Consider the following 23,461-nt stretch of genomic DNA (forward strand, 5'->3'; position numbering starts at 1 on the left):
AGCGTTTGGGTGAGCTACAGTCTCCTTCCTCAGGCTGGTTTGCTGCTCTCTTGCACCCCCTGCTGCCCGACGTCTCTTCTGAACTGGCAGACATCTTCCTCCCTCTCTTCTTCGGTGGTGGGAGCGTGCTGGGGTCTTTGAATGCACGGATCCTGAGGACCCATTGAGGGTCCCTCTTGAGTCGGCTCACTCTCTGAGTAACAGGACTGTCCCTCAGGCCCTCCTCCTCTGTCAGGGGGCAGGGAAGGCGACCCTGCACGTGACTGACACTGCCCTCCGCATGCCGCATTGCACTCTGGGACAGGCCTGGAGACTGTGATACCTGCTGGGGCGGCTTGGGACAGGACACAGCCTTCTGAGAGGAGCTGAATCCTCCATGAAGCCTTCTCAGGAGCATCCTGAGGGCAGTAGGGTTGCTGGGGTCCTCAACCAGGATGGACTCCCACAGCTCAGCAGCTCTAGCAAGGCGAGCAGCTTTGAGTTTGGCACCAAGAGGCAGAACTGTGGCTGGCCTGTTGTTGCTGGAGACCAGGGACTCCTCCTCTGGTCTAAATGCTATAGGTGATACCTGAGAAGTGGACAGTCTATTTATAGTTTATCAAATACAGTATATGTGAATTACCTTATTCTTTTCTCAAGCATTACATTCATTAATTTGGATGCATGGTTCTGGGGGGGATTGGTTTGATTGATTGATTGAAAACTTTATTAGAAGATTTGCAGACGTAGGTACATGAAAGTACATATTACATACAAGGTCAACTAACAGGATAAAAACCCAAGAAAGCCACTGGCTTATTTCAATTGGGGTCCTTGATTCACAATTCATTGTTACATGTAAGACAGACAAAAAAACTAGTACTATCTACAAGATAATACAGACAAATAACTATTACTATCTACAAGATAAACATACATCCATCATGGGAAGAACAATACAACAAAACATAAGGTATGTACAGCGGGTAGGACAGGTGGGGACATACACCACAGGTGGGGGTGGGGGACAAAACACAAAGTATGTACAGTGGGTAGTTCGGGTCTTTTAATCTGATTTTTGATTTAGAGGGTCCAGTTCCGGATTGCAGCCTCCTGTAAATGTTTTTTGAGAGTGGTTTTGAAGGTGGGCAGTGTTTTGCACTCCTTTAAGATTATAGGAAGGGCGTTCCACATTTTTACTGCATAGTTTGCAAACGAGTTTAACCCCTTGTTTGTGGTGCAACGCGGTTGAACGTGGTTCGTGGAGCTTCCTCTGGTGTTGTATGTGTGGACGTTGTTCACTTTTTGGAAGTATGTTGACAGGTACTTGGGTGTCTTTGTGGTGTAGCGTATCTTGAAGACCAGGCCCAGTGCAAGCTGCTGCACTCTGTCAACTACTCGTAGCCAATCAAGGCTCAAAAAGTGAGCAGCGGTTAGATGTGTCCTAGGGTTGAGGCCTAGCAGAAGCCTAACCAGTTTATTTTGGGCTGTCTGGAGTCTTGTTTTATGGGCCTTTGTGGTTCTATAGTACCATGGTTCTAATAAAGAAGAGGAAACAATCACACAGGGAAAAAAGTAGTTAACAAAAAGAAAAACAATTAGGCCTACTCACCTTTCTCATTTCCAATTCCATTTCAGATAGATGCAGACAGGAACTGATGAAGGGTCTTTTATGGTATGACATTTTGTGAAGAGCTGCGTTTTTGCTGTTGTCAGTGAAAGCACAGTTGTGGATTCTAACTTTATTGTTGCTGCGTTTTCACAGATACTGGAACGAAGTTTCATCATCTAAGAACGATGGAACGTGGCGATGGAACGTGTGCGCACAGTCGATCACCATTGTTGCGTGGATCGACTTATAGGCTCCGTTTAATTGTTTTTTTTGTTTTTTAATTGCGCTACCATAGAACTTGAATATACATATTCCCGAATTCGAGACGCTCGTTATCATGACGTTGCATTCAAGAACATTAAAACGTCAGTCCTTACATCATCATCATCATCATCATAATAAGATTTTTTATTTTTATTTGTATAGCACTTTTCATGCAAACGTTGCAGCTCAAAGTGCTTTAATCATTATAGAATCATAATTTAATTATTTAGTCATTTAAAGGCAATATTTTAGGAATATCTCAAATAATTATAAGGGAAACAAGTAATCTCAAATACACGCAATATCTAATAACACCATATCTTAGCTTCTATACTAAAAATAGACATTTTCCACGTTTCAGGTGTCCCTGATGGTGTCTATGGAGAGCAGGCCAGCCACAGTTCTGCCTCTTGGTGCCAAACTCAAAACTGCTCGCCTTGCTAGAGCTTCTGGACGCCTGCCCGCAGTTCTGGAGTGGTCCTCCGAAGGTTCATCCTGCGTGTGGTAGCCTACTGGTATTACGAAACATAACATAACATAACAAATCAAATCACAGTGTGTTTCATTACTAATTTCGACCAATAAACACATGTCAAATCCCACCACGACCATGAAGCAGTGATGCCAGTGCCAGTAGAATAGATATCAATTTATTGTCCATTGTGCAATGTCAATGATAAGTTATTAACTCTTTATAAATTGTCAGATTGTAAATAATTATTAGGCAGCAAGTGGTCTCTGAAATCTGTTGATAGAATATGCCCAAAACCATCATATGATATGGCGTTTTCATTAGGGTTAGAATGCATAATAAATATGTTTGGTCTATTTTCATTGGACAACAATCTTTTCTGCGGTATTTGTCTGTATCCTACAGAGTTTGACGCCTAAGAAAAATATAGAATACTGCAACAACAACAACAAAAAACACACACATAGGACTGATGAGACGACTGCAATTGACTTCGATTCCTTTGCTTCCCGCCTCCTCGCTCTGACAGATGAGGTGACATATTACAACTATTCGGACGTAGCCGTCTTTACAACATTGTTGCAGTCGGCCAATATCTTATTACCACGTAGAACATGTGAACACCTGAAGAGACATTTAACACATGCAATTCTATGATTGAACAGAAGTGTTGTCAAATGTAGCTGCCAAAAGGGAAATAGTAGCCGTAGGAAGATACGGTATCATTGTCCTGATTCCATCGAAAGGCTTTCTATTCAGGCATACTTTTGGGCAACGGTTTGTTGATGGTTAAGGACCCCGGTAGTCTCTGTAACCTGAAAAAGCAAAATATTGATATCTGCTTATTTTATGGGCGATTATATTTAGCTAGGCCTTGTGTGATTGTATACGAATTCACATTAGAGCGCAGTATAATTCTGGCAATTAAGATCAGGTTTTGTGTTCATTTTGTCTTGATCTTTAGAGGAGGTTAACAGTTCCTAAATCTAGACCGAGCTCTTATTACAATACAACTATCTAAGTATAAATAGTCTAATTAGGGTGGTGTCACCGTTATTAATTAGTGGTATTTGACAAGGTTGGAACCGTCCAGGATGGCGGACGAAGCTCTTTTTCAGTTTTTACACAATGAAGTGATACAGTACATCTACACATCAGATGAACACGGGGAATTGGTAAGGTTTTCTTTCATTCTTTATTTTTATGTGTATATTATGTATATGAAATAAAAAGACGCATAGACCCAGTTAACCGTAGGCTACCATAAATGTTGTAACGGTAGTCCTCTATCTCAGGCGAATCATTCAATCAATCAATCATTCAACTCACCCTCCTACCCCCTTAGGAAAATGGAAGATGTATTACCAAACTGGAAAATATGGGATTTCGAGTCGGTCAAGGACTAATAGAAAGGTTGGTTGATGTACACCTGCTTCTCTAAATTACACTCAAACCATTGTGTATATAGCCCATACAGGCTAACTCCCAGCCATGGCACTTAGAACTTAGCTCTTGCACTCAGAGTTAGGTGACAGATGATATCCTTCTTCTGTAGGTTCACCAAAGACACAGCACGGTTTAAAGACGAGTTGGACATCATGAAATTCATATGCAAAGACTTTTGGACCTGTGTGTTCAAAAAGCAAATTGACAACCTAAGAACAAATCACCAAGTAAGACTCCACTTCCTAATGACCTTCATTCATGAAGCAACTCTCATGGAAATGCTATATTGCCAAATACTTCAGCTTAATTGTCATTTGTGGTTTGTTTGCAGGGTATTTATGTGCTACAGGACAACAAATTCCGGTTACTCACTCAGCTCTCGGCTGGTAAACAGTATTTGGAGCATGCCCCAAAGGTGAGGAAGCATATTCACATCCATACCTGTGTTGCAAAAATTCCTTTTGTACGTTTCTGAATCTTTCCCTAACCATGGTCTTTGACCGATAATTCTGGAAATCTATGTCCCTGCAGTATTTGGCACTAACCTGTGGCCTGGTGAGAGGAGGGCTGTCCAGCCTGGGAGTGAAGAGCATTGTGACAGCCGAGGTGTCTGTCATGCCTGCCTGTAAGGACGTCTTTTTTCTGTGTGACAGTTTGTGCCAGTTGTGCCAGTTTGTACACCCCTCACCTCATTGCTCCTCTCGCAGTGAGCTTGTGGTTGAGTGGAGTGAGTGGTTGAAATGGCCCAATTGCTGATGTGGTTATCACCTGCAAGGCTCAACGGTCTGTACCTGGCTTGATTGAATAGGGGTCTTCACCGAAAGGTACGCAAGAGTGTGTGTCTCATAGTGAGGGGTCTCTCTCATCATCCTAAGAGAACCGGGGTTACATTTGTAAACTTTTAGTTTTGAGGCAGACTGGTTCAAACCATTAGTCTACCATTACTCAACCACTTGACAATCTACCAAAAATGTACCTCTTGAATACCCCAAACCTGATTAGACAACATTGACGTTGTATTGTGGGTCATGAGACTTGCTATGTTCATAGTTAGATCACTGTTTTCAAATGAACATGCTAAGGCCACATCCACACGGAGACGGAACCTGTGTTTTTCTTTTTCGTTTTGAAAAAGCTAAACACAGCTTAGCTAAACACGAAGTCGTCTCAAGAAATATGTGCGTCCAAACTAAACCACTGAAAATGCTGAAACGCTGCCACAAATTACACCAAAAACAGAGAAGAAGAATGGAGCATGTGCAAAACTTGTGCGATGAACAATCACACGAAGAAGAACAATGGTGGAAAATACAAGAATTATTTAATATCATTTAATAATATAATAATTCAATATTGAAGAACAGCTGTTCTCCATGTCCATTTGTTGCTGACGGTGGTAGTATAGGAGCAGTACATTTTGCTGTAAAAGCCCAATCAAGCTCAATAGCTTCTGCAGCACGAACGCAACAACCCTGTAAGGCGCATGGTTGTTGTTGTTGTTGTTGTTGTTGTTGTTGTTGGCTGGGTTAGCGCATGCGGGTTAAGGGAGAGGTGGGGCTATGGCGTCATCGTTTCAGGAAAGATGTGTATGGCTTGTAACGACGGAAATCCAAGGGTGCTGTTTTCAGATTTGTTCACTCTGGGACCCGTTTTCAAAAAAGTCTATTGGTTGTATGTGATGACAGCTGTGATATCCTGACAGTGCAAGATGATAATCATATTTTCCTTGACTTGTTCTACTTTATTTCATCACAGGTAAATTCCAGGTCATGATCCAGAAAATGTAGCAGAAGGTGTGGCCTATCCACTCCAACCAGCCATCATAGATGATTTTGTTTTGAACTATTGTGTACAAGCTGGAAGTGTACCCTGCATGCAGACAGTGTTGTGGCTTTGATTTATGTTTGTTTTCATCTAATTTATTTGTATTATTATTATTATTATCATCATCATCATCATTGTTGTTGTTGTTGATTATTATTATCATATTGTATCTGAATATCAGAAGTTGTTAAGGATGATTAAAGACCGGTGACAATAGACTTCAATTCATTCATGATTTAAATCATTTCATGGGTTGTTAAAGCTGCTGACATGTGTGCTTAGACAGTGGGCACCAACTGAAATGTAAACAATCGAGCCAATGCATCAAAAGACATTTTTTCACGTACAAATATTACTTGATTTCTATGATATATATTGTTTAAGCAATGACATAATTAATTAATCTGCTCACAAGTACGCTTTCAATTGAAATTAACAGACAAGAAATGTAACTTGAATGAAACTAAAACTCTTCTATATGTTTCTGGAATATGCCCAACAGTCTCTCAGCTATGGGATTTTAATACCCTGGTGGTACCTTCTGATTTTCTCAATACCTAAATATCCAGTAGGCCTATCTGTTTGTGTGTTTATTAGCCCACCATAGTCATATCTCACAATCCTTAATCCACAGTCCTTACTAGATAAAATAAATAAATACAAAGCATATTGAATAAGGAATCCAAGAACAATTAGCCTAATACAAACACATTTTAATTACACAATGAATTTACACACAGAAAACATGACAACAACAACACTTAACTTATTTACACTGTAACCTAATCACAGTTCTTAGTCAATGTCTATAATATCTAAAAGTCGTATTATTTGAAATGACAGAGATATGATATACCCGCGATAGTAGAGTTACCAAAATAATGTAAAAAAAAATGTTTGTTTGGACAGGATTTGTGAACAGTATTTTGTGTTTTTGATACTACGTCATTGAAATCAGCTACAGAAGCCAATCGCTAACCGAGCAGTGAGACAAGGCTGCGGATTGGCTGGTTCAAACAAGAGAGGAAATTTAAACGGTCACTTGCGCCAGTCCCTCATCTGATGTTCACACTGCAGTCCAACGGCGCTTCCCGTGATACATTTTTTGAGTACACGTTAAGGTAATATATTTCTTGAGTACACGTTAAGGTAATATATTTCATTTGAACGGATACCGTAGCTAACTATTATGTCAGTGTTTACAAATAGCGTTTTAATGGAAGCTAAGATAACGTTACCGTATGCTGTTTGTCAAGTTAGTTAGCCATGTAGCTAGCGTTCTTGCTTCATGTGTTTTCTTCTGCTATGAGATAATAACTGTGCTGACTAGTCGCCCTGCTTACACGGTCACTCGATACCAATGCCAAGGAAACCATTATCCTCCCGTCTCGGATAAACGTATTAGTGTTGTCTGAAGAAGGCGCGTTCTCGGTCCGGTACTACCAGTGGTAGTGTGCGACCTAAACAACTAAACTAGACTAGCTGTGTAGCATAATGTGGTTCCAGAATGAAGTAGGCTGATTAGTTAACTAAATTGTTTTAAATGCATTAAATCACATTATTACGAATGACTTAGTACTAACTAACACTTGAACCGAATGAGTTACGGATGTTATTGATGGTTCCGTGGCAGGGCGAGGCGGTTCAGCTACAAACCAGCCAGGCGAGAACACTAGAACACTCAAGCAGTTAGGCTACTTGTTTTTGTCTTTGAAAATGACAACGATGTGATGTTTAGGTTAGGTTAAGACCTCAGCTGTTGGGAGATGGATGAGCACTATGAATTCGATGCACCGTCCCATGTGTTGGATTTCCAGTCTTTGGACACCGAGGAGGCGGACAATGCAGACCATTGGTTTGGTAAGACGTTTGCTTGTGAGCCATTTTGGCAAGCGTCATACTTTGCATGTCAAGCATGCTTTTGGAGATTAGTCACACGTATGGTCATTTTATATTGCTGAACGTCACTTTCTGCAGACCAATGTGGCGAGGGTGGAGCCTTGCACCATGCCACCCCTTTGAGAAATGGCCTGTCCTTTGGTGGAGCTGCCCCAAAATCAGGCTTGCCCCAGATGATTGTTGCTCCCCTGGTGGTGGTGTCGAGCTCTGGTAGGTCCTCATCAACTAGTTGCTTTACCATTGACCTTTTAGCACAGGGGCAATGCTGCATTTGCACATCAGAAGACTTGCTGCTGTAGTTTTTTGTTAGCATCTTTTTTGAGTGGTTAATCAGCTTTTCTATCACCAGGGGTCGAGTGGTCTTGTGTTGCATTTGATGTGAAATTGTCTTGTCTCCCACAGCAGATGCCCCAAGCACGTCATCTGTGCCCGCCACAAACATTGTAACTTCCTGGGGTAGCAGTGGCCCAGTTCAGGTGGCCGCCAAGCCAGCCAGGGCACCCCCTGCTCAACCACTGAGGTAGGACGGTGTACTGCATTTCTTAAACATTTGCTCTTCTGACATGATTGTTAGTTTGAAAGTTTGTTGATGCTCTACCAGTTAACCTTGGGGGTATTCCACGAACGTTGATTAGTAAGGTTCTGAGATAGGAAATGTTAGAATAGGTATAGCATAGAGTACAGCACAGTGTTTTATTTGTATAGTATAGTGGATAGTGTACATAGCCTTTATTTATGTAAACTAGCTCTTTTCCCTTTTTTTTTTTTTCTTCCTAGCACCAGGGGAGCCCCCCCTCCCAAATTTCGTTGTATGGTACCTGTACCATATCAATGACAATAAAGACCATTCATTCATAGTATATCAGCGATTAAAATAAGAGCCGCGTTCAGGCAACTCGTGACTGGGATTCAAGCATCAGGTGATTCCTCGAACGAGGATCAGCCTTGTGTCATCAGTGTTCACAGAACACTGGCTTAGAAATCCTCTATGGGCGTGTGCACGCAGACATAAAGAGCCCCATAAAGAGTCGAACTGTCGAAATGAAGATACTACACTCCACAGCGGTCCTACTTTTTGCGCAGCACTCCTACTTATTGATCTTTATGAAGATGTAAAATAGTGCAATACTGCCGCAATTAACAAGGCGAGGGAAATGGTTTGGCACGAAATTGCTGACCGATTAAATGCGTAGGTCATACTAGCCCCACTTATTGTTATACGTTTATATTTTAATAAATTAATATTTACTACTGTGGTGATATTAGCAGCAGGCTACATGCAGTCGTACCGTCACAATGCCATGGCATAGGGTATTGACCGCTGCCATAGTATTTATTCGTCATTTTAAGACGGTGGTTCAAATCCCTCTTCTGACACACTTTTTACTGCATTTTGTTGTCTGAATCTAATCTAAAATCTCATCTAAAAAAGTATGTAGGCTATAAAATGATGGTGCAGGCTAATTTACAAGAACTAACACGATTACAATGGTGTTTGAAGCCTTTCTGAGTAGTAAATTATGTTCTTTTAACTGGACCCTGGATTTGGCATAGATTATTTTTTCTTATGATTACTGATGGATAGATGATTAACAGACAGATAAGATATACAGTATATATATTGTTTAAATCGATTTGCATGAAGGCTTCGGTTAAATGTAAAAAAAATAATAAAAACATTAAATTAAATCAAGTCTCAAACCAGCAACCTTCGGACTTCTCGCTGGCTGCCATAACCCCTGTGCCAAACACACCGCTGTGATGACGCCAATGCAAGTTGATAGACATACCAATTATTATTATTTATTTTTTTATATCTCACACTTTCAAAATATCTATCCATCGATCACACTTTCAAAATATCAAATTATCTATCTATCGGTCAAACTATCTCGTAAAAAGTGGGAACTAATATTTCCTAAAAGACACTTGAGGAACTATCGTTCGGGATGTAGTTTCCACCTGTGAGACATTTTTGACGCACGCATTACCTAAACCAGCCTGTAAGTCTGCTCGTGACCAGAATTACTCAAAAGGATTGGTTGCATAGCAACCAAGCAGCGAATTATTTGAGCCTTATTGATGGAACCGAATGCAAGCTGAAATTAGCGCCCGGATCGGATTTAAATCTGGATCTAACCTGGAGTTAATCGCACCCTCCTGATGTTCCACAAGCCACATTTCCAGAATATGGGATGTAGGCAATGTGCCTATTGTACATACAATTGTTAGACTAATGCTATTGCTAAACTGTTTCATTTTTGGAGCCCCACAATTGTGAAATAAATACAATTGTTTTTCAGATGTAATGGACAAGAATAAACAAATGGCTCCTTTTGAACTCTCCCTCCCCCCAAAGCTTTGGTCACCTCAGTTTTTGTATTACACCTCTGTTACACACAAATTAAATGTTCTCCACTAAAGGGTGTCGAAGCGCAAAATGAAAGGAGTGCCACAACCTGAAAAGAATGCCACCGTCGAGAACGCACCACCTTCCAAGAAGCAAAGAAGGTCAGTACAGTTTTCAGTGTCTGGCTCCCTCCTGTCCTCCTCAGTGTCTGGCTCTCTCCTGTCCTCCTCAGTGTCTGGCTCTCTCCTGCCCTCAGCCACCGTTATCTGGGATCATCACCAGAACGTGTGGCTTGGTTTCTAAACCAACATACTCTTGGATGTTGTCATGGCAGAAAAGGGGAATATTATTTGCTCCCCCTGGTGAAGATCCCAGTGGGTGTATTATATCAGAGTGGAGGACAATCCTCTTTACATTTGCTTCTGTCCAACGCCTGAGACTATAGGATGTGCATGTTTGCTGTTGTCATGGCAGACTTGGACCCTCTTGAGCCAGACACAGTACAGCGTCCTTGGGTTTTTGAGAAGCGCTATATAAATTAAAGTTATTATTATTATTATTATTATTATTATTGACTGTTACTCTTTACAGCATTGAACCATCCATTGTAAAAACAGCTGTCCGTCTGTCCAGGTAAATCTGCAGTGTCTTATCTTTCACGGTGGTGGCAAACGTTCTTTTCAAGGGATTGTTTTTTTTATCAATAATGCACTGACTTGGAATGGCCATCAGAACTTTTGAAATGGACACATGGTCTTATTACTGTATTCTCTCATACCGGTACAATTTTGTGGCACCTTTTCTTTTTTAGGAGTATGCAATCAGCTTTGAATAGAGATGCTTCTAATCAAGTTTTTTTTTTTTGGGGGGGGGGGTAGAATACAGTAACCTGACCCTTGTTGTGCTTGTTTTCCCAGGAGCGCCTCCTCGTCTCAGCTGGTCAGACACAGGAGTGGCGGCCGCAGGAGTGGCGCCCGTACCAGCGGGCGTCTGGAGGCAGTCAAGGCCCGGGCAGCAGCTAACAACACCAAGTGAGTCGTGCAGAGAGGCGGCCATGGACTGGTTTGATTTCTTTTTAGAAATGTTGTACATAATGCGTTATGAGTCACAAACCAGAGAGAACATAGAAATGGAGACGGGAGGTAGCATTATGACAGCTAGCCAAAGAGTTGAGTGATTTTTCTAATGAATAGTAAACTCTGTTAAAACCCTGATGTGGACTGAAACGGTCCACTTATTTACCGCTGGTTAGAATGTGAAATATAAAAATGTAATTTAAACAATATTGGGGCCATGTTTGGGCTGGCCTGTGCAGCAAACCTCAACGGCCTTTAAAAAGTTTCTATAATGACTTATGTCTACCCCAGGCAAAAGAGCTCTGAGCAACAGGAGTTGGAGCGCATGAAGAGCCTTCACAAGGAAGTAGCGGACCAGAGAAGGAGGAACGAGGCCAGCTACAAGGCTGCTATGGCAGGCAGTGAGTAGCCCTGACATCTCCCCCGTGCCCCCCCCATCAACCCCTGGGATTGGGTGGATGTAGGCAGCGTGGTGGTACAGGTTTTTTTTCTTGACTACTAATGCATTGCTTATGCCTATCCAATCCCTGAGATCACCTCAAATGTCTAGGCTTTCAATTCAGATTTGGGTATTAAAGTTGAGTGTTGCAACTGTCTTGTCTGTTTTGTAAAGAGATATTCCAACTTGTGTCATCAGGCCAGCTCCCTAAGAAGTTGGTTCTCTCCACCACGGTCCCAAAGGAGTTCCACTTCAGTACGGACGGCCGAGTGAAGGCAGGCCCTGCTGTTGACGTCCACAAGCCCATGGACTTCAACGCCCAGCTCCGCAAACACCCCATCTCTCCGGTAGAACCTCAACCTCCATATTTTAGACACCTGCCACAACTGCTCTTGGGCTATGCCCATACTAGCCCTAAATCAGAATCAGAATTGCTTTTATTACATCAATATACGGATACAAGGAGTGAAGTTCTTGGGTACAGGTTCAAATAGGCATTGGCATTGCAGTTGAAACACAAAATTGCAATGATTCAAATCATGACTTCATGTCGCGGTGTATTGGAAACACCGTTCTCAATCAAATGAAGGCTGTTGGATTGCCATCGGTCCTGTCTCTCGCAGCTTTTTCATTCTTAAAAAAGTTAACTGGTCGCTTATTACTGCAGCGTGGCCGGTGGAGATCCACATTTTGGACTATATTAGTTTATTGCCATCCTCTTGGGTAATTGTTGTCCCCCCCTATCTGAATTGATCTACTTTTCTCTCTCAGATGAAGGCGTCAAAGGGCACCACCGTGCCAAAGCCTTTCAACCTGTCGACTGGTGGCAAGCGGAGGGCGGACGAGGCTGCCTACGTCCCCTACGCCCAGCAGATCGAGCAGTTCCACAGACGCACCCCAGACCGCTATCACCTGCGCAGCCGGCAGAGTCAGGATAAGGGTACGTGTTCTGATTTTGCTTCTTCAATCATCAATTCTGTGTCCCCGATCATGGCTGGGGATTCCTAGGCAACACAGATCTTTTGACACTCCAACTGAAATACGGTACCTCACCTTCCCCTCTATCCAGGCCCGTCTCCGGTGAAATTGGAGCAGCTGAGGAACACCATCCCTCACACGCCTCAGCTGATGACCCGGCAGAGGGCCCGGCCCACCCTGGTGAAGAGCAGCGCTGAGCTGGAGGATGAGGAGCTGCAGAAGCAGCAACAGTACGTGTAGTTTAGTCCAACGCTTCATCTGGTCTGCCTCCCAGTTTTCTCACGTTTCTGTCTTTCGATCTTGGTTGTCGTCGTTTTATTAGCCCTGTCGGGGAAAAACGGGTGCATAGTTGTTATGCACTTCAGGTCAGTGAATGTAGATTTGAACACAGATGTGTTCAGATGTCTAGTTGTGAACCAGCCATGGAGAAAGGGTAAACAATTAACACCCACCAAATGGAGCACAAGATCACAACATAACATCCAGGGGAAAATATTGATACTTAAAGCCTACAGGAGGTTTGTTCTGTGCAGGCAATCATTTTCAATGTGTCAGAAGTCGTGCTAATGTATTCATTGTGACCTTTGCCTTTTTAATATTGGTTAAAAGAAAAATCGGCCAGAATTCTCATTCACCAGACACCTTGGCTGGTAGACCAAAATGTCAATGTTACAGATTGTGACAGTCCTGATTTGGCAGTCCTTGGGGTGCTCTAACCTGTGTGGTTCTCCCCAGGTTCAAGTTCAAAGCCCTCGAGTTGAATAGGAAGATCTTGGAGGCGGCGCTGAACCCCAAGAAGCCGGCGGTGAAGGAGCCCACCCAGCCTGAGGGCTTCTACCTGCAGATGGAGAAGAGAGCTCAGGAGCGGCAGGCCAACAAGAAGCCTGAGGAGCCCGAGGAGCAGTTCACCTTCCACTCCCGCCCGGTGCCCCTCCGCATCCTGGATGAGGTGGTGGTGAGTGCTGCTAGCCAGGCCTGACGTTGGCACATGACCAACGATCGAATGCCTTCAAAAAGTCAGTTGTTGTAGATCGACATGCTTTAAATAGAGCTGACTCCTCACTGTACGTCAGGTCATTTGTCTGGCTGACGTGGTTCTCTCAAAGTTCTGCAACCGTACGCCACTCTGAAGATGCTCCATAACGCTGGGATGCTTACGTTAATGGTCTCTTCCCCACACTTGTTGACAGGGTGTCCCAGAGAAGAAGCTGGCGAATCCCACAGTCCCAGAATCCCCTGCCTTTGCCCTGAAGAAGAGGGTACGGATCGAGAGAAAGGTGGAGGAGGTGAGGGCAGACAAAGTGATGTTTCACTTCCAAACTAGTTTCTCTGGCGTTTTCTGACCTCAACAGTGGTCTCGTGTGGACCTCCACGGCCCACACCTTCTGGGTTGAGCTGTTTCAAAATGGGCATGCTCTAATTTCTTGTTTTTTTCGGACTGACCTCTACAGATTTGATTTGACGTTGTGAGTGAATCTGACCCCAAACTCTGGTTGCAGGTGAAGGTGTTCACCCCAATGAAAGCCCACGCTGCTCCCCACTATGGCGTGCCATTCCAGCCCAGGCTCCAGGAGAAGAACCAGGTGGAGGTATGCCCCTTCTCCTTCGATGAGCGGGAGAGGGAGAGGAAGGTGTTGAAAGACAAGAGAATGGATGACCTGCGAAATGAAGAGGTACGTCGTCCGCCCAACACATCACCTGAACCAGTTGTAAACCCTAACCCTGAATAAAGTGAGGGTCAGGGGACATGTTTGAAACTGATGACTGGGCTCAAGACAGTGCTGACTTGGACAAAGGTTCCCACTGGGACCATATACTGAAATGTATGCGCTCACTGCTTTGTGTAGCTAAATGGCATATTACACCAATGGCCTGCCAATAGTGTACGGCACCTTCGGTGCTCATGCTAAGCCTTGACAAATAATGAAGGTTGGTAGAATACAGAAGTAGCAATAGAACTACAGGATGAATAGTGAGCAATATCAGAATATGCCTTCCCTACCTACCAGGCAAGTATTGCACCAGAGATTACTAAATGACAGCAATGGTCCTTGCCTGTTCCCAACCCCATGTGTACACACACACCAGACTCCTCCTGGAAACATAGAGCCACACCTGCCTCAAGCCTGGTACACAAAGATTTTCTAAATCTAAAACACGTTTAATCTTTATAGAATATTTAACAATCGTCAGCCCTGATCATTTTCTGAGCAGATTGTCGGGAGAAATTGACTCTTAACACACCTTACACCACAGGATAATCTTGTAGGATAATCTTTAGAGCCATCCGATAATCGGCCGTTTGCTGTCCTTGGTTGGAAGGGGGGAAATGGGGCCCAAATGCAGGCATGATAATCGCTCACCTTTCGTCGAAATTAGCCATTTTGAATCCAAAATAGGTGACTTCCCTGAATCATATAGTTCCGATGAGTTTTTTTTTTGGGGGGGGTGGGGAGCGGCCCATTAGTCTGGAGCGCACGTTGAACGTTCGAATGATAACATTTTGATGGGCCGTTGATGGCCCTACCAAGGCTACAGAAAAGCGAAGCAACGTAGCGAACAGGTGCGCAGGCGTGAAGGGCTGAAACTGTAATGTGCGCGTGAAACTCCTTGGTGAAGAAATTGGTGACAGGAACGTCAGCCGCTGTTTTTGTATGCTGAGAGAAAGCAAGGACTGAAGTCGCAAATACTGAGATAAGAATGTAACATTAACAAAATACAAATTGCTAGCTAACGATAGATGGCTAACTTTGGTACTAACATTACTAAGTACAGATAACTACTAACGTTAGCGTTGTCAGCCTATTTTGCAAGCTGTTAGCCCCTTTCACACATAGTTCCCTGTAAATTAAATGGAATCGCAACCCTGGTCCGCCAGTGATTTTCGCCGTTTAATGAGCTAAATGCCCGAAAAATAGGATGATGAATACATATAAAACTGAGGTATGATATATGGCAGTCTCAGGCGTCTGTCACGTCTCCAGTAGCTACATTAGAACTTTGCATCATTTGATACATATAAGGATCTTGTAACTTCGCAAACAATGGCAAAATTGAAATAGTTTACTCTATGTTCAACTGGAAAAGGTAGTGACAGAAGATTTTCGTGTTTTAAAAATGCCTTTCCACCAAAGAACCGTGGAGCCGCGCCGTGTGAGCAGGCTGAGGGTCATACAATATTTGCAGGGCTTAAAGTACTCCGGCACAGTGCCGGATTTCCGGCGCGGGAGAATTAAAAAAAATGCAATTGCGCCGACGTGGTGGCGGGGGCGCTGTTTCACAAACTTAGCTTTCGTGTTTGCTAGCGAAACAGCTGATAGTTGATGTTGACTGCTCAAGGAGAATACATATTTGAAAGTACAGAATGCCTGAGAGCCTTATATTGCATTATATGACATTATATTTTGAATGGCCATCTGGTGCCTGAATATTGTTTTTTCCTTTACATATATAATGACATTTCCACCATAAATTGATGGCGAAAGGGCACAAATTGGTGCATATCAATTCACCAGAATGCAGGAAATTAAGTGTTTGATGCTCGTTTAAGGACCCCCAGACAGCCCTGCTTCATGGGTCCCCCCCGATGTCAAACACCACTGGTACCACCTCCGCCTCATTTTGAGCCAGGAAAAACCCTGAGTAGTGACGGGAAGCCTTATGGGACGTGGTGCCAAGAAGGAGAATATAAGTGATAGTGGCTTAATAAGTAATCAGTTTGTTCTTTTAAAGACATGTATATATTTTATTCTGTATTGTTATAGTGATAGTGGCTTAATAAGTGATGCAATCAGTTTGGCCTTTTAAAGACATCTATTTATTTTTATTTTTTATTAAGTATAAAACAGTATTATGAATGAATGGTCTTTATTGTCATTACAGTTTTTCCCAATTGCTAAAACACAAAAGCAAATTCTCTAAACCAAATGACCAGTTCTCTAAACACATTTAATAAAACTAGCTCCCATTTGCCAAAACCATAAACACATTTCACATGAAGACACAATTCACAAAACCCAATCCTCCTTTTCTCATAAATCTAAACACATTTTGTCTTGCTAAAACACAAGTTGCAAAAAACTCTGCTCAAATTCTCAAATTAAAGCTCATGTGATGCAAAATGCTTGCCACAGTCAGCAAACTGTTAACACAATGAACACACCTGGCTTCATTCATTAAACATAACGACTCAAAATGTAAGACACTTGTTGCAAATGATTGTGGTGTGTGTGTGTGTATAGTTCCACAAATAAATTTAAAGAACATCACACCCTGAACATTGTTTTCAGTGAGTATTGTTGTGTGTAATGGATCCTCTGTAGTGTTTGCATTGAGTTGTGATACAGTACAGTATTGTACATGTGGGAATACGGTAACATTTTTCAAACCTTTATTTACGTAAAACTCGATAGGACAACAGTGCAACAACTTCGCGGCTGAACTTTAGTAAAATTTCGGACATCATATGCCATTTAAAGGGGGGAAATAGATATCTAAAAATGCATGACTATCATGCAAAATCAGCCTTAAGGGCTCTGCACACAGCGTGCGATTTCTGTTGCGTATCAACGTTCCATTTTGAAGTTTGAATGGAAGTCTATGAGAACATCGCATTTACCCACACACGGCCCCGATTTTAATCGCACGGCGAACATTCGATTCCATTCATTTTGAATGGGACAAAGCAGTGCGACAAAACTCGCACGCCGTGTGCTTTGTCCCATTCAAAATGAATGGAATCGAATGTTCGCCGTGCGATTAAAATCGGGGCCGTGTGTGGGTAAATGCGATGTTCTCATAGACTTCCATTCAAACTTCAAAATGGAACGTTGATGCGCAACAGAAATCGCACGCTGTGTGCAGAGCCCTTTACTGTAATGTAAAATATGTAATGTTAGATATAACGTTAGACAGGGAGCGCAGATTTATTTTTATGCATGACTATCATACATGTGGGAAAACTAGGGTTAGGGTTGGGTGCTAGGGTTACAGTAAGGTTAGGATTAGGGGTAGGGTTTGAGTTTGAGTTTTGAAGAGAGAAGGTGTGGTTTTGCTTATGTAGCTTTAGAAAAGTGTGTTGTGTTTAGAGTTTTGGGAAAATGGAGGAAAGTTTTGTGAAATGTGTTTTAGCAATTGAGAAACTGTAATACAGTACAGGTACCATACAACGAAATTTAGGAGGGGGGGCTCCCCTGGTGCTTGGAAAAAGACTAAACACGAGGGCCAAGGGTAAAATAAAAAAGGGAAAAGAGCTGGTTTACATAAATAAAGGCTATGTACACTATCTACTATACTACTATACTATACAATAAAACACTGTGCTGTACTCTATGCTATGCTATAAATATCCTAACTTTTCCTATATCTGAACCTTATGTACACAAGGGTTGTCATATTGCACATAGTATTGTTGCACATTCATTTAAAGTATTAATGCATTTAAACATTGAGACAAGAAGCTGTCTTCTGTACCCGCTCTCCCAATATCTCAAACTGTGACCCCCCTCCCAAGAAAAAGTTTCAGGCACAGGATTTTTTCCCACTTTAAGCCCTGTATTTGTATATTAAAGGCAACGCCGTGGCAGTTGAACAGAGTAAAGTATTTCAATTCTGCCATTGTTTGCGAAGTTACAAGATCCTTACATCCCGTCAAGATCCTTAATGATATAAATATGATGATGAATACATATAAAACGGCACATATATGGCAGTCTCACGCGCCTGTCACGTCTCCAGTACATTAGAACTTCGCATCCTTTGATGCATATGGCGGGATGTAAGGATCTGTAACTTCGCCGCGGCAGTTGAACATAGAGTAAACTATTTCAATTTTGCCATTGTTTGCGAAGTTACAAGATCCTTACATCCCGCCATATGTATCAAAGGATGCGAAGTTCTAATGTACTGGAGACGTGACAGGCGCGTGAGACTGCCATATATATCATACCTCCGTTTTATATGTATTTTTCGATATATAACGGAAGTATGATATATGTGTTGAGCTTGGGTGCACATGGATCGCGTGTATATATACACACCGTATTTTCCGGACTAAGTCGCCCCGGAGTATAAGTCGCATCAGTCAAAAAATGCGACATTAAGAGGAAAAAACATATATAAGTCGCACTGGACTAAGTCGCATTTATTTAGAAATATATTTCACAAAATCCAAGACCAAGAACAGACATTTAATCTGGAAAGGCAAGTTTATTCAACTACACAATAGCATAAAGAACATACCTGGGAGGCTGAATAGGCTAAATGAACATAATGTAACCTCCAGTAATTCCAGGTTCCCCTCAACAAAGAGGCACTGAGAGCGTCTTATAAAAAGTTCAAGTTTATTACACAGTTGTAATAAAAGGCTGTTCTCAGTTAGCAGATCAGGTGCTGTGTGCTACGTGCTAGGTTATTAGCTCCAAGGAAACAGTGACATGGCTAATGAGAGAGAGCCCCCGAACACACTGAACAAACAATGCGCCGTGTTGTGGCTGCTACTCGGTGTGCACACCGAATTTCGGACTTCTAAAACTGGCGCTCCACTTCCTCCTTTTCACCCCCGGCCTCCTGTTAACCGTAATGAGATGAGATGAGATAACGTTTATTGCCATTTATGCATACACATATAGGAATTTGATTTGGCGTTACAGTAAGAGCATTTCTAAATGCAATGCAAACAAAACAACACAGGACAGACAGCAGTGCAGACAGAACACAACAAACTGTAAAACCATAGCTGCCATGTGCGGCGCCATATATGTCCACAGAATACTGTAGAGAAGGGAGGGGGGGGGGTGGTGGCGGGGTGGCATGTGCGGGGGGATGGAGGAGTGGGGGGGGGGTAGGTATGGGTGGGGGGAGGGAGGATCTATTTTCCGATAGATCATGGCAGCACTCAAACAGAGTCCAATGTGTCCAACTATCATAAATCCAAAAATGAAAACATCTTCCACGTCCTCAATCGACATGACTGCCAAGCAAACGAGACGCCAGTTGTCCCAGGCGTCTCTGATGTAACCTGCGGCAAAAGTTCCGTCTGGGCAGGCAGGTTCCCCCGAACCAGCTTTCCTCGTGGAAAATAGGTCATCAATTGCATTCAGGGACCAGTAATCCCTTGACTAGGAGCGCACGGGTCACAATAACAAGCCAGCGAGTCCAACAAGCAAGTTACCAGTAAGCAAGTTCACCAAGCTACCGTTTGCTTAGCTTCAACAAGCTAATGTTTTAGATAACTTCTTCAGGGGTATAGGAGGAGCATATAGTTGTCACAAGCCCAGAGTGCCCTCTGTCGGCTGTAGACGGTAATGTTTACTCCTTGGTTCATGTCGGTCAGTATGAAATTATATATATTGATATATAAGTCGCAGGACCAGCCAAACTATGAAAAAAAGCGCGACTTATAGTCCGGAAAATACGGTATATATATATTTCTTTCTTTTTTTCCGCGCCCCCCCTGCAGTACCCCCCACGCCCCACAGTTTGGGAAACACTGTACTAGCTTATATTAAAGCTGCACTGTTGTGCATTTCATGAGAAGTTGTCTGTCTAGTTTCTTATACAACATATGTGTATGTTTACATGTGAACATGTAAAGATACTTTATTTGCACTTAATTATACATTCATATTTTCGTTTTTGTACAGAAACAACTCACTAAAATTGACTTGCATAACTGATTTGGAGGAAAAAATCCACCTCTACCCCCCCATTCGGTACCATGCCATATCGTGGCTTTTGCTGAAATGACGCCACTGGTCTCGTAGCCTATTGGAGTGTGTGTGAGTGAGGGAGAGTGAGAGGGAGAGCTTTTGTGAGCCCGCATGTATGATGTGTCTCTTTCTGGTACCCCAATAATCTTTTTTGGCTCTCAGTCTCCGACTGCCCTAGCAGGATCCGGGTCTCATATCCTTCTCACCTTTTTCACCCCGACCTGTTTTCATGCCTGAAAATGGGCCAGATTATCTTTGTGTGTACCAGGCTTTAGACAGTGTCATGATGTTCCTCTGGATCCTCCCAGGTGCCGACGTTCAAGGCCCAGCTCCTGCCAGACTTCTCTGAGGTGGTCCTGCCTGAGAAGAAGGTGGCGGAGCCCACCAAGCCTGAGCCCTTCAGGCTGATGGCGGACGAGAGGGGGGCGGTCAAGAATGACCGCATGGAGCTCAAGGTAAGAAAGTAGATCTCCATTTAAATGAGTTAAGAAAGTAGATCTCCATTTAAATGAGTAAGGTCTCTGCCTATTCAGTTTGGTTTAAACTTTTCATGTGGGAGACCGAATAGCGAAACCAGAACCAAATGCAGTGTAATATTATACTTATCAGTATAAGAGGACTTGAAACTGTACAGCAGCTATTTTATATTAGTCAAATAATGACTTGACCCAGAAGCTTCTCCCCTCCTGTATTAGTGCCCTGAGTATGCAAAATTGTGGCTCACCCCTCACATCCAGCTCACAGCTTGTTTGAATGACTCCCTTCTGGACAGCAGTACAGGGCCATCAGGTCAAAAACATCACGCCACTTGAACAGTTTCTTCCCCAAAGCCATAGCCCTCCTCAATAACTCCTGATCATTGCACTTTACATGTTTTTGCACTAAGTTGTACAGTATATTTATTCACTCATATTAGTACTGTATAAATTGTCTTGAGTATTGTTGTGTTGTCGTCTTGTTTTATGTAAATACCATGTTCCTAGTGCACTGCACATGGTGAATAAAGTTGAATTGAATGAAACGCACTAATGCTGCTTCCCTCTAGATGAAGGAGGAGCAGAAGCGTCAGGCCGAGGCTGCTTCCTTTAAAGCCCGGCCCAACACGGTCACACACAAGGAGCCTTTCCTCCCCAGGAAGACGAGCCGCTCGGCCCTTGGTAAGCATGAACACCCACCTCTGTGTCCACAGCCTGAGCTCCTCTGCTTTTCACACGGTGGCAGTGTTAGACAACCCTGGTCAGACATGCCTACATTCTCCCCACCCTTCAGCCATGGTTCCCTCCTTCACTTGCAGGGGCTCAACAGTCCCTCCAAACAAGGGCCTCTTCCTTCCAGAACCTTCTGGTTAAAATGCATAGTAGAACAGGGATCCTGTCCGCAGCTGTATAAATGTCTTTATCACAGCTGCCTCTTGGATCATAAGCCACCTCAAGCGCAGAATGTTTCAGTATGCAAGTGTGGAGCCAAAACATGCCAGAAAACTCCTGATGGACCAGGGTTGCCTACTTTACACAGGGATTTGTTTGGTTAACCCTGCTTCTCACACCTAACCGCACCTTTCATGTTTCATTTTCCCCTCACTGCTACCCCCCCACCTATCTTTGGAAACCCCTCCTCCGTTTGGCTCTTCAGAAGACATTAACAATTCCACAGTTCTAGAGGGCTTCCAGTTGTCCACGGAGAGGAGGGCCAAGGAGCGTCAGGAGTTTGAGCAAGGGTTGTGTGAGAAGGAGGCGCTGAGGGCTTGCATGGAGGAGGCGGAGCGCAGGGAGACGGAGCAGCGGCAGAACGAGGAGACCGCACTGCTACGCCAAGAACAGGTGATGTCACTGGGAAGAGATGGTGCTCCGACTTGTTTTCAGTTAGTTTGAGACTTACGTCAATGTCGTGATAATGACTTGGTTTGCTTTTGGGAAGGACCGATGCATAATGCAGGAATTATGGAAGCATTGCATTTGAGGGCAGACTATTCTCATTGATGCTGGCTGAATCTTTTTTTAAAGTTAATTTAGGATGCACTTGAAATTGAACAGGTTCCGAGATCCCCATATTGCGTTTTGTTTGGACTATTTCTATTCGTAGGAAAGCACAGGATGTTTTGAAACCAGACTTTCAATCTCTCCCTACAGGTCCACAAGGCCCAGCCAGTCCGGCACTATAAGCCAGTGGTTCTGAAGAAGAGTGAGGTCTCGCTCACCGTGCCCCTGACTCCCAACTTCTCAGACCGCTTCCGAATGTGATGGCTGGGAGATGGATGTTTAATTGTTTATATTTTTAACTACTTAATTTTGGGGGGTTATTTTCTTGGGTTTCTATCTAGTCTTGACTGCAGACTGTTTTATGCCCTGTACATTTGTCTACTTTTCATTTCACTTATTTAACTAAGTCATGTTTTGTTTTTAGAAAGTAGCGGCAACTTCATGTATGTTTTTACTATATGAAAGTGTTTTATAAGCTGAATAAAAATAACTACAAAATGATTTTGAGTTGCAGCCCTAGACTTTGTCGTACTGTTTCATACAAGATGTTAATGCTGCAATGTAGCAAGCAGTGGACATGCTTTCTGGCAGTTAAAATGAGATGACGTGTCCAGTGGTCTTGCACCGCGGTCTACAGTGCACACATGCCCATGTCGGCATGGTTTCGAATTCGGCCCATGCTCTGCTGACATGCCCTCTCGCCCATCTCCTTATTTCCTGTCTGTCTTCACTGTATCTGTCCAATAAAATGAGAAATATATATATTTATACGAGTGGGACTGCCCCACTCAGAAAAATTACTTAAAAGAAAACGTGTTGACCTCTAATACATTTCAAATTCTCCAGACTGACATTCAGCACCTCAGCCAGTCATTGCATGTCTGACATCAAATTGCTATGTGATGCGCCTCCCTGCATTTCCTTATTCCTTAGGAGTAGTGAGGTCTGGTAAGTGGCTGGAAGATCACCTTTTTCCTCCTTTTTGAAGCCTTTGTTTAGGCAGGGGGCTGAGATCAGTGTTCTACAGCAGAGCCATACTTTATAGACCTCCAATTCATTAAATACATGTCAATTCACACAATTGAATGACTTAAACCAAAGGCAGATTTAACTAGTTAGTACGAAGTTGTCCCATGCCAGCAGTGACTACTAAATCAAGGTAATATCAAACATTGTTGTGTGCTCAAATAAAAGGTGACAAAAAAGCTTGGCAAATAAATTGAGCCTGGAGTGTGTTTTCAGTATCTTTTTTTCTGTGTCAAAGTTTGCATGTGAATCCTGCTCTTGATGTCTCTGTCTGCCCTGCCATGCATGCCTCAGTTATCTGCTACTATTCACCAGCACCCCCACCCACATGCCTATTTCTGGATCCGAAGCTGGAACTGGTAGAGATAAAGAAGTCAACCAACTAGCACACGGCGGCTTCTCTCTGGG

General features: G+C 43.1%; 3 protein-coding genes across 3 annotated transcripts in view; all 3 read left to right on the forward strand.

Annotated features, from left to right (window-relative positions):
• The first annotated feature begins 3,162 nt into the window (after positions 1-3,162).
• On the forward strand, positions 3,163-5,799 carry LOC308159526 (trafficking protein particle complex subunit 6b). Its single transcript, XM_080533332.1, has 6 exons — positions 3,163-3,502; positions 3,673-3,740; positions 3,883-4,000; positions 4,105-4,188; positions 4,305-4,398; positions 5,529-5,799. The coding sequence occupies exons 1-6, from the start codon at positions 3,422-3,424 to the stop codon at positions 5,558-5,560; spliced, it is 477 nt and encodes a 158-aa protein (XP_080389458.1). The 5' UTR covers positions 3,163-3,421; the 3' UTR covers positions 5,561-5,799.
• A 1,564-nt stretch (positions 5,800-7,363) lies between these two features.
• Positions 7,364-22,288, forward strand: LOC308160420 (targeting protein for Xklp2-B-like; the record flags this gene model as incomplete). Its single annotated transcript, XM_080534335.1, has 14 exons — positions 7,364-7,457; positions 7,899-8,016; positions 10,764-10,877; positions 11,214-11,323; positions 11,560-11,708; positions 12,133-12,301; positions 12,431-12,569; positions 13,075-13,294; positions 13,530-13,625; positions 13,839-14,012; positions 20,357-20,503; positions 21,094-21,205; positions 21,681-21,868; positions 22,178-22,288. 14 exons carry the CDS (start codon positions 7,364-7,366, stop codon positions 22,286-22,288), a joined length of 1,941 nt encoding a protein of 646 aa, XP_080390461.1.
• An 872-nt stretch (positions 22,289-23,160) lies between these two features.
• LOC308160421 (myosin light chain kinase 2, skeletal/cardiac muscle-like) overlaps positions 23,161-23,461 on the forward strand; it is a gene marked incomplete at both ends in the record, with an annotated part of 40,027 nt that continues 39,726 nt past the window's right edge. The window contains one exon of the mRNA XM_080534336.1: positions 23,161-23,186. Coding sequence (XP_080390462.1) covers positions 23,161-23,186 — 26 coding nt within the window. The remainder of the gene's footprint in view (positions 23,187-23,461) is intronic.

Source organism: Nansenia antarctica (assembly GCF_963989245.1).
Source record: "Nansenia antarctica genome assembly, chromosome: 6".
NCBI lineage: Eukaryota > Metazoa > Chordata > Actinopteri > Argentiniformes > Microstomatidae > Nansenia > Nansenia antarctica.

Bases quoted from the DNA above. Each gene is read 5' to 3' on its own strand.
- LOC308159526 (XM_080533332.1), top strand. From the start codon at position 3,422: ATGGCGGACGAAGCTCTTTTTCAGTTTTTACACAATGAAGTGATACAG. The intron at 3,741-3,882 runs GTTGGTTGATGT...CTTCTTCTGTAG, and splicing joins GGTCAAGGACTAATAGAAAG to GTTCACCAAAGACACAGCAC. The intron at 4,001-4,104 runs GTAAGACTCCAC...GTTTGTTTGCAG, and splicing joins ACCTAAGAACAAATCACCAA to GGTATTTATGTGCTACAGGA.